This window comes from Amblyomma mixtum, chromosome 2 (assembly GCF_055824585.1).
Source record: "Amblyomma mixtum isolate Tamu chromosome 2, ASM5582458v1, whole genome shotgun sequence".
NCBI lineage: Eukaryota > Metazoa > Arthropoda > Arachnida > Ixodida > Ixodidae > Amblyomma > Amblyomma mixtum.
Window position 1 is genome coordinate 219,790,657 of NC_143013.1, and position 11,312 is coordinate 219,801,968.

Sequence of the window (11,312 nt, forward strand, 5' to 3'; positions counted from 1 at the left end):
TTGCACGTCCGGCAATTGTTGCAGACGGTCGCTTACCTTCAAACGCCCGTGCTGTGCAGCGATAATTCTTTCCAAGCAGTAGACAGTACTTGGTAAAGTTCCTCCAGGTGGCTCTGCCAGATTACGCCTAGCTTAAGCCTTCTAACCAGCAATGTTTAAGGATTAAAAAAGAGCCTTTTAGTGACCGCTGGGCATGCGAACAACATTGAATTTTGCCAGGCGATTAAGAATTTTATCCCATTGTGCAATGGTTTCTTGTATGTTCAGGCTAGATACACATTTTCAGCCATACATTTCTTACAGCAGCCTAACTTCTAAACAGTCTCATCCAATTGCGTCCATTAAAACGGATGCTATGAGAAGCGCAGAGGAAGTTCCACGGTAAGTTTTTACCGCCGCATTTTAGGATGACTACTGAAGCTTCAAGCTAAAATCCGGTCTTTGTGTTTTAGGACACTTTGTAGCTGGAATATATTACCACGTAACATTGTAGTGTCCGTTAATTCACGTTCAAGGCCGCAGGAAAGGGGTATTATCATTTTTGTTCGTGACGCGAGAAGCGACCGGACTAATCTCGATTTATCGCAGCCATGCAGAGCTGCATCTAAGTTTTTTCGGATTACTGCAGATGATCTTGACCTGTTATCTCGTCCTTGCGGGCTTTAAATTGAGCAATGCCGCGAGCGGCGGACATTCGTAGCTCGACGACTGATGAGCACGTTTGTTACGTGGTTTGAGCATATCTATGTGGTTTGAGCATCCGCACCTGTGGGGTGGGTCAGGGATCAATCCCCACTGCCGTCGGACACCCACCAGTTATAGAATGGGCACAAGCTTTGCCGTGGCCTGATACTCGGCTTTTCTGAGGTGAAATGCCTGGAAAATGGGCCGTTGGCTCAACTTGTGTAGACGAAAACATCTTGTACCATGATGCTTTTTGGTCAAGTTTCTCGTTCGCCATTAATATACATCATTGCCGTCATCCTATATCTGTAGACGCCACATAGAGTCGCAAAGAGATCATGCTCTTTCGTGATCAGACTCGCATTAAGCTTTTTTGCATCGAAGAGCACAATGAAATATTTGTTCGACATTATTGCCTCGCATAGAATCATAGAAGAAAAATCCTAGGAGCGTCCTTCTTTGAAGGAGCAGTGCGTGCTCTATATGTCTTCGTCGGCGCTGCCTCGTTGCCCCCTCATTGACTGCGCCCTTTAGCGCAAGCTTTTGCTTCTATTTTAAACGTCAATGGAACCTTCATGATTAGTAAAAAGGTGGTGAAGGAGTCTGTCAGTACGTCATAATTGCCAATGCGTCAAAAAGCAGGTGACGGCAGTTCTGCAAAGTGAATTACAAGAATTAGTTGGTGGTTGGCTTTATTACCTCCAGAACAGATTATTACACATGATCAACACATTTATTGCGAGTTTTGAGGATATGTTCAGAGGCTTACATGCATGTTTTCAGATCTCACAGTAGCCGCAAATACTCTTCAGAAAGAGTAGAGCTCACAACCTCATTTGAGACAAACCTCCTATACTTGATTGTAGCCCTCCAAATATATTAGAGAGACCTGAGCCCGAGGAACCTCCCAGGTTTGAGAACCGAATGCTTTGCCACGGAGAACTAGACCAACGTATCCATCGAGTAGACCCACCCGATCCAGACCCCGGAAGAGAGTACCTTACTACTCGCCAACGTATCGGGCTCCCGCCTCCTGTCTGGCTGCTCCAAAAAGTTCTATAACCGGAACCACCTCCAGTCCCACCGAAACGCGCTCCCGTTCCCCAGAACTGACCACCACCACCTTCACTGCCTACCTGTCCTTCACTATCTCCGCCATCGCCGACGTTACCATACGATCCTCCTTGGCCCCAGGACGAGCCTCTGCCCTGACCCCACTGTCCACCCCCAGACAACTGACCTCCACTTCGTCCACTGCCTTGACCCCACCCTCCACCGCCGCCTACGCTGCCAAACTGCCCTCCAGTGCCCCCGTCACCACCGAAGCTGCCGCTCTGCCACTGACCTCCGGACAATCCTCCTTGGCCCCAGGACGAGCCTCCGCCCTGACCCCACTGTCCACCACCAGACAACTGACCTCCGCTTCGTCCACTGCCCTGACCCCACTGTCCACCACTGCCTCCGCTGCCGAATTGCCCTCCAGTGCCGCCATCACCACCAAAGAATCCGCTCTGCCAAAGACCTCCGGACGAGCCTCCTTGGTCCCAGGACGAGCTTCCACCCTGATCCCACTGTCCACCGCCGGAGCCGATCCATCCGCCTCGTCCGCCACCCTGACCGATGCTGCGACCGCTTATCTGGCCACTTTGACCCGCCCCTGTTGAGCCTCTTCCACCCAAAGAGCCAGATCCTCCTTGGCGGCTCCACCAACCCGTAATACCTCCTTGCTGTTGACCATATATGCCTCCTTGGCTACCTAATTCTCTGCCTTGATCAGCAGTGCTCTGCCCTTGGCTGCCGAAACCTCCCTGCCCTCCTGAGGCTGAACCGCCTACCTGCCCATCACCACCTCCTTGACCCGTTAAGCCGCCTTGCCCTGTATTTCCAAACTGGGTGTAGCCACCACTTTGGCCTTGACCTCCCGAGGTGCCCAAGGAGACATCGCCACCTTGCTGCCCTTGACCTTCTGAGCCTCCGGACTGGTCGTTAAAGCCCCCGGCTTGGCCTTGACCTCCCGAGACGCCCCATGAGGCACCACCTTGTTGGCCCCAGGCACCACCTTGGCTCGAGCCACCTCCGAAGCCGCCTGTCCATCTGCCGCCGCCTTGCTGCTGCTGCTGTTGTTGCTGCGGCTGCTGTTGTTCCTGCTGGCGGCCCCAAGATAACCACCCGCCGTTTCCGCCGGAGCCGCCTCCACCACCTCCTCTCTGTCCCTGGCCCCATCTACCCCCTTGGCTCCATCCTCCTCCAGCTCCCCAGCGACCACCTTGGCCCCACGATCCTCCACCACCGGAGCCACCTCTGCGTCCTACCCGCATGCCGGTTGTTAGACCAGCGGTAACTTTCTCGTCGATGCGGACGGAAGATGAAAGGTCCGGTGTATTTCCGAACCCGAACAGCGGCAAGGAGATCCACAGAGGCCGTCCACCGTGCAAGACCCAAGCTCCAGTTCTGAGGGAGGACCAGGGGCGGACTCGCCATCCCTGCACGGGGCTAAGCCAGAGCTGGGAGCCGATTGTGCCGCCCCAGAGCCCGCGGCCGCGGTGCCGACCCAGCCACGTCCAGATCTGAGACGACTCGACACCATTGCGAAGGAGCTTGCGGCCTCCGGTCAGCGCGCCCAGGTGAATAGGATGGACACCACCGAGGCCTAGCTGGTAGAGTTCAAGGCACCCCCTGCTTCCACGGCGGCTTCGCTGCTGCTGTCCTGCAGGCGGAAAAGTGAGGTGACATCCTTAAAACAGCACGTACTATACAAATCGCTATGTAGCGTAGCTATCTGTACATTTTCCAAGAAATACTGGTCTTTGGCTTAAAAAGAAGCTATAGAAGCTTCTATGTAAGCGAAGATGGATGCGTTTGGAGATATCTGGCTTTTTGGTGAGGTTTGATAAAGTTTTAAAGTACGATCAAGATTTCCTGTCCAGCTCAGTCAGGGTAGCTGGAAATACAGCCCTTATTCTTGATACTTTTCACGACACCATAGGTGGCCGTATCGGTTTTAAAGTTACCTGATGAAAGAGGAGACTGTGGCAAAAATAACTTTGTCGAGCATTTGTCAAGGATGCCCTAGCCTGCGCCTGTCTGTTGCAGGCGCTCTCCTAGACCCCAGTTCTCGCGAATGTTGAGAGACACAAAATCAGTGAAGCTGTAAAGTTGAGCCCTCCGTGTCAAGAGGTGCTGTTGGCTAGAGGACCTTTTTGGAATGCTCTCTGTTGCACTTTACACTTTGACATATTTTACTGTTTGACATGTTTGGAGCATGGATTAAGCGCATCACTCTTTGCACGAAGGAAGCATGTCTGGGCCTAGGGTTCTGCTGTATATGGCAAGTTACTTATTTAACAAGTGTAAAAATGTCATGCATTGCTTGGGCAGAATTGTCTAGAGATTATTCACGTGGTTGAGGCAGCGGTCCTGAAGCAAAATCCTATTCACTACTGTGTATGCGTTGTCAACGAAAGCTCGTCTGAGAGGAAGGAACATTTAATTTGCTATTGGTTTTGTTTTAGACGAGTTTAAAGCTGAAGGTAATGCACTTAGCGTTATTAACCTTGACAAGCCCAGGCGCTAATTGCCATAGCTTGCGTGCTGTAGTAGTACTCTAGCCAGGAAGATCACACTGAGTATGCAAATTAAAAACATGGTTCATTAAATGGCCAATTCTAAATGAACCACGCTTAGAGTTCTTTTCGCCGGGTTTCGTCAAGCGTGACTGTCTTTCGAGCCGTACGGTGCTTTTTAAACGTGTATATAAGTCTAAGAGGAAGAAATGTGCTTGGGCTTGGGCAGTGCATGTAATGCGAAGGCAGGATAACCGCTGGTCCTTAAGGGTAATGGAGTGGATTACAAGAGAAAGCAAGCTTAGCAAAGGGCGGCAGAAAGGTGGGTGGGTGATATTGAGAAGTTTGGGGGGATACGGTGGCCGCAGCTGGCAAAGGACAGGGTTAATTGGAGAGACATGGGAGAGGCCTTTGCCCTGCAGTGGGAGTAGTCAGGATGATGATGATGATGATAAGTCTAAGCCCTCTTGTAATCTCAGGAAACGTGCTTCGTAAGCCCAGATCCTCTCAAATAAAACCGGTTCCAGCCAGTGACCTCAATAGATAATTTCGTAATGTCGAACACTGCTGTATCCTTCCGAAAATAACGGTAGCTAGTTTTGGAAAAGACTATCTTCAATTCCATAATCAAGTTCTGAAGTAGTAAGCACTCAAAATTCCTCCAGTTTCGCGCATCTCACATATGAGTAGGCGCACAGGAAGAAGAACAGCTTAAAGCTCTGTATGCTCAGAGTCGCTATTTTTTCTGGTAACGTCTGAATTTTTCAAGCAAACGTGAAATGTACAATATGACCAGAAATTCACTGTCCGTACAGAATATGTGACACTTAAAACCAACAAATGCTCGGAGGTGAGAACAAATAAGGCTACTGAAACTCCTGCATGTCAGAGAAATTACTGCCGATGTGAGACTTGAAACGCTTGCTTACATAAGTACAAATAATTAAAACACGCAATGTGGAACAAAATACCGAAAAGCACTTCTTTGCAAAATCTGGCATTTAAGCCCGAAAGCAATAGCTAAAATAAAACCCTGAGGCTGTAAATGAGAGGTAAAGAAAAAAATGCGGCAGACATCTTTTTTAGACAAGGCGAACAAGAAGGAAACACGTTGATCAGTAAGATCACAACAGTCAAAAGGTTGAAGCGGCTGGTGCCATCGGATTTATGGATGCGAGGCACAGTGTTTCCCACCGTAGCTATACCCCATCATGCCAACCCCAGTCATGTATCAGTGTTCAATGGACACTAAGGACAAATTGAATTTGGCCTTTATGCAGAAATTGCTGCATGCTCAGGCAGAGGGCCTTATTTAGTCAAAAACGGGGATTTTATAAGCTAGAACTCGTCAGAAATGGAGTACAGGTATCCGTACCTCTGGCCGCTATTACAGGGAAATTGCAGGGACGTCAATAAATTTTTATTGGGAATTCCTGGGGCAACAACGCCATTCACTTCCCAAAAGGTTTTAACAGAGTCTGTATTGGTCTTGATGTCACAAGTTTAAACCGACTAGGGCGAAAAAAAAAAATGTTTTTCTTTTAAATGCAACTTACTCAGGAGCAAATGCGCCTTTTGCTGGCGAACTAACATGAGCATAGGCAGAAAATTTGAATAACCAAATCAAACATCCTCCTGTTAGATTATTCTAACGAATCCAATAGTGTGTGCCCAAAATTATTCGAAACGAATTAAAGATGTCCCCAATTTTTCGAATAAGTAGCGCGGATCTCGAATAAGGCCTGCCTTTTTTTTTTTTCTTCTACCACTATTCCAAAAACAAGGACCATACACGCCGCGTACCTTGCTGCCGCGATCGTCATGCGCGAAAAATGAGGGTTGAGCGCCGCGGAGCGGTCCATTTGCGTGGCGGTTTCATAATCCTCATACATGGCATCAGAGATTGGACGATCCGGTAGGATTCCACCAACCCGACCTTAGTACCTGACCTCGGAGGCCATGCCTCATAAGCAGCTCTCGCCAATCTCATGCACTGAGATGTGGCACTAGTTTAATCTTCCGTTATCAAGAGCAAAATGTACTTTTACTATTCGCGTGACATGACAATGACATAGTTAACAGACTGACTTCGTGTTGCGACTCCCAAATGGGTATTAGTGCCCCATATTTTAGGAGATACAGAGCTCTACAACTGTGAAAACAGCGCTTCGCTGTTCCTCATTATTCCTTATTGAATATCCTCACAAGTAGCGAATATTCGTAAATATATTCGATTCATATTCGATTCGGTTTTTGGCTAAACTTTTCGTATTCGATTCGGTTTAGAAAAATCACTATTCGCGCGTGCCTAAAAAATGTCGTACGACGGATGTTTATTAAGAGAAAAACTATTTAGGGGAGACGTTTGGGCATGCTGGTAGTTAGCGACGCTGAGAGACTGTAGCGCAACATAGAAAGGACGACGGACGAAGCGAGCACAGACGGAGAAAATTGGCTGGAGTTGTTCTCAGTGCTCCTTTCAGATACCATCTACATTATCAGAAACCTGAGCCTTAATAAGGTTCATATTGCTACAGTGGAAGCCCTTGTAGAGTAAGCAAAAAACGTCACCCAAGGAACACCGATAATCTATTCGGGCAAACGAATTAGCGCTGCATCGTAGACTAACTGATTTGTCATCAGTATGCGTTTAGGTGGCTGAAGCGCAGTTTCAACTCAATGAGTTTTGTTCTTTGCATGCAGAAACTAGTTGCAGCAGTAACCAAACCCCAATGTGGCATGCAGTCAAGAATAGAAGGCAAAGGCGGTGACACTCTTAAGGGCTTTGACGTTTTCCCGCCTTTGCCATCTATTCTAAACGGGAATACTCTTAAAAGGCTTTGACGTTTAACTACATGAGCGCCGCCGTGGTGGCTCAGTGGTTATGGTGCTCGGCTGCTGACCCGAAAGACGCGGGTTCGATCCCGGCCGCGGCGGCTGAATTTCGATGGAGGCGAAATTCTAGAGGCCCGTGTACTGTACGATGTCAGCGCACTTTAAAGAACCCCAGGTGGTCGAAATTTGCGGAGCCCTCCACTACGGCGTCTCCCATAGCCTTAGTCGCTTTGGGACGTTAACACCCATAAACCATAAACCAAACCTAACCACATGATTTCATTGGTCTACATGACTTAGAGCCACCCCTGCTTATTCTTCCAATTAGAGAGTGGCTACATTAAACACAAATTGTTCAGTGCTGATAGTAAAGGTTGGGCTACGCTATTAACACTGATATATGCAGCCGCACATTTAAGAATACGTACCATATCCTCCGAAGCCCCAGCCCTGTGCATGACAGCAGGCAACGAATAATCCTGAAGAAAAAAAAGACAATAATGGTTAAAACAAAGAACAGAAACAAACAAGTCAGAGAAGATGCCATAAATTACGAATATCCGGCCGTCTTTAGGGTGTAGATATGTTCTAAAAATCAGAATGGGTGCCATTCTTTGAGCGAGTAAACACAATGGATCTGACGCTAGCGAGTTGTGGAGGTAGAATTTCGGATATTGTTTTGCTAATACATCGGCGCATAATCGCGGTTTGGTCATAGTCTCCTTAAGCAAAAGACACTCCGTTTGCGTTACCCGAAGGTGTGGGCTCAGTTAAATAGTTTTTGCTTTAGCGCACTTTTTTTTTCAGAGTCATAATACAGTAAACAGCAGCTTATATCAACATCATTATGACTGCGGACATGATGCTGCACATTAAAATATAAGGCCGTGGTGAGGGACGCCTTTTTTTTTGCTAATTAGATACAGAGAGAAAGGCACTCACACGCCTGCACCATGATGATCCTTACAAAAATAACCAAAGCGCAGGGTTACAAAACAAAATTAGAGGGTGTACTAGGCAAGTGATTAAGGCGGCGTCTGGCGACCCTCTTGCCGCAGAATCAATAAATACAGAAAGCTTTGTTAGCGTTTCAGCATCCAATAGTGGCACCTTCAGCCGGTGCTGCTCGCGTCTCAGATTTCTATCCTAAGCTGAGCTGAAGCATCGGTGATGATGTGTTCAATTTCTACATTTATTCTGTCGTAATCTCTCTATAAGCGAGAATTATTGGGCTATCGCTGAGCGTGGCATTCTGTTATAGCTCCTTAAGATCCATTCTACCATGCTTTCTTGCTAATACATCACAAGAATGCATGCAATATGCAGTGCTCTCGAATTAATACCATGCTTTACATCCCACTGAGTCGTAGTAACACAGAATATGAGTCAAGAGCTTCGCTGGCTCCATGTTGGAAAACTAATACTCAGAATTTAGAACTACTGTTACGATTGACTTTGAAGAGAGACAGCGCCTACCTACAAGTCGCTTGCTCCCAGTAAAGTGCAGCTATGACCTTCATTTTAACAGGGTCCGAGCAGCCTCTCGCGACTATTTATTACCTGAGCTTCCACCTGCCACGGTGGGAAGTCTGCTCATAATCCTGTGGGCAAGTTGTGCTGACGTCACAAGGTCACGTGACATAGCTATCTGCACCCAGCCACCCAATTTTCAAGGTCGCAGAGGGATCGGACAAACATCGGCGAAACCGGCGAATGGGAGGCTGTAGTGCTATGAACTTGGAATTTGGGCTGACACCGTTCCCATTTCGAGTTACTGATCAATTCGCTCTCGCCCTACCATCCGCTAGCCCTCCTGGTTAGCTTGTAGTTTGCAAAGTGACTGCCCCTAACATTTGGTGGCTCCGGTTTCGAACCCCGGATCAGCTAGGACAATTTTTTTCTTTTTTCCTGCGAAGTTTCTGTAAAAGCAGTATAGCTTTTCTTTGTAGCGTGGGGCTAGGCTTGGGTGGGCACTATTTAGAAACGTTTGTTGATAATTTGAGAGCCTTTTGTATGTGAAACCCTTGTCTTTTTTGTTTCTTTTTTCGCATCATTGTTTGCTCTTGCATGATGCTCGTGCATATCTTGTTTTTTATTTGTATCCGTGCTCATACCTGCTTGCAGTCAAGCGACTCCGCAGTATTAAATAAATAAATAAATAAATAAATAAATAAATAAATAAATAAATAAATAAATAAATAAATAAATAAATAAATAAATAAATAAATAAATAAATAAATAAATAAATAATACAGTAAGCTGGCTCACGCTAAACACGAATAAGCCTACAAGGGCGCATAAAGAGAGTAAACTGTCCTGTCAGCTTCTGTGTTCTTCCTCGTCTTTTCGCGCGGCTTCTTCTAGTCATGCAGCCATACCAAGAAGCCCAAACCGTTACTTTGTCTTCTAGCGTATTCCCTTTTAGAGGCAGGGCATGCTGCCAAAGTCCCGGAGTAGGCTTCGATCACTAAATATACTGAATGCTTACTCTCGGCAACGTAGGCGTATTCACACTTGCAAAGCGCACTAATTCGATGCAGTTAGCAATGAGCGGAGGCTTTAACGCGGCGCCGGAGGTCTTGAGGTTAGCAACTAGAGGAGATCGAAACCACGGCTGAGGTCTTCATAGCAGCTAGAAGTTGATATGTTTTGAAGTGGGGCTTGTTTACTTGACCAGCCGTAAGTATTTCGCATGTTTAGTGACGGAAATCGACCCCATAGCTTCGTAAGCATACGCTACCCCTAAAAGGGGTGGTTTAGAGGGCAGCTTACCCAATTACTTCTATATAGGCTGATTCATGTTCTGTGAGCATAGAGAGCCTTATCACATCTATTAATTAGCACAAAACAAACATAAACCACTCCATGAGGAGCGTTGTATAGCATAGCTGCAGCAGGAATAGTTATTTGCTTGACAAATACAATTGAATCCATGTACACGGCATCAAAGATTTGGATGTGCTTTTTTCTGAACAGAAAATTCCGTGAAGTGGGGATACTGACGTTTTTCCTGTGTTTATTCTTTGCTGATCAGTGACTTCGCAGATCATTCGCACGTACGAAATACGCACAAAACTACTTGTAATGATAAGACGTATGCTCTCGCATTGCGCAGGTGAACGACATATTATAAGCATGGAACCTAAGGACAGATTTTTTCCTTGCAGAAACAATGCACAAAACCGTAGTATCTGAGTCGAAGGAAACCTGAGAAAAATTACGCAGCTCCTGTGAAAAAGCACTTTCAGATATATGCCCCCAGCACTCGGTTTCAAAGAGGAATATTTAAGGCTACCCTCTCGATGTTTTTAACAGGTGTCAGAAAACACTTCTGACGTGAAGAATGAGCACCGCCAAATTCAGCGTGTTCTCAATGTTTTTGCTTCTGCCAAGAAAAATGTTCAAAACTGCTTGAATATAGAACAGTTGGAAAGGGAACTATAAGGAATTCGCAGTAGTTACATTTCAGCCGTCTCACGAATAAAAGCCTTTTATCGATTAAAAATAAGCCCTACTGCATTCACTGAGTATTTGAAAACACTGGAGAAATGGACACTAAGAATCTTTTTTGTTAAGTAGACATTTGAACTGCCTGAAAAAAAATCGTGCCATTTGGTAACATAGAAGTTTATAACTTGTTACATAGGAGTTCAAGTGATTGTAACAATAGTAGCAGTTGTTCTGCGAGCAGTAGTTTGTTAAAAATATGAACACACGTAAGTAAGCATTTACTTCGAAAGGACCATTAAGATTTAGGTTACCAATATACTTACCTAAGATCAAAAGGCTGAACCGTGCTGGCCCCAGGAGAGCCATGACTGCACAGGGGTTCTACTGTTCCTTTCCTTGTAGAAAATGATTTTCTTGTCTTCAGTCGAAAGAAGTTTCCGTGTGCCTCAGTTGGGCGAAGAAAAAAGAAAGAAGGAAAGGCTTCAGCTAGCCAAAGCCTGTTTTCGACAGATGAGTGCGGAGCGCTGAATTTGTAGGACGTTCTTCACGTGTGCGTCCCTGAACGCGAAAATAGACCTGACCATTGTCTATACCACATGTGCGCCCTTTTGCTGGACGCATTGGAGGAAACAAAAAGGATAATATATATTGTTTCTGCGCTCCTGAAAGGCTTCATGGCCTCTGGGCTTGTGTGGCGAAAGACGGTGGCAGCATTGTCGAGCACAATGCAACAGAAATCTGTCCACGCATCTAGACAAACATTCAGTGGAAAGCTTGTCT

The 11,312-nt window shown here is 46.4% G+C and overlaps 1 protein-coding gene across 1 annotated transcript; it reads right to left on the reverse strand.

Annotated features, from left to right (window-relative positions):
• Positions 1-1,359: 1,359 nt before the first annotated feature.
• On the reverse strand, positions 1,360-11,068 carry LOC149362625 (uncharacterized). Its single transcript, XM_089573137.1, has 3 exons — positions 10,856-11,068; positions 7,511-7,561; positions 1,360-3,391 (listed from the first exon to the last, which is right to left on the reverse strand). Exons 1-3 carry the CDS (start codon positions 10,896-10,898, stop codon positions 1,509-1,511), a joined length of 1,977 nt encoding a protein of 658 aa, XP_089429263.1. The 5' UTR covers positions 10,899-11,068; the 3' UTR covers positions 1,360-1,508.
• Between the last annotated feature and the right edge of the window lie 244 nt (positions 11,069-11,312).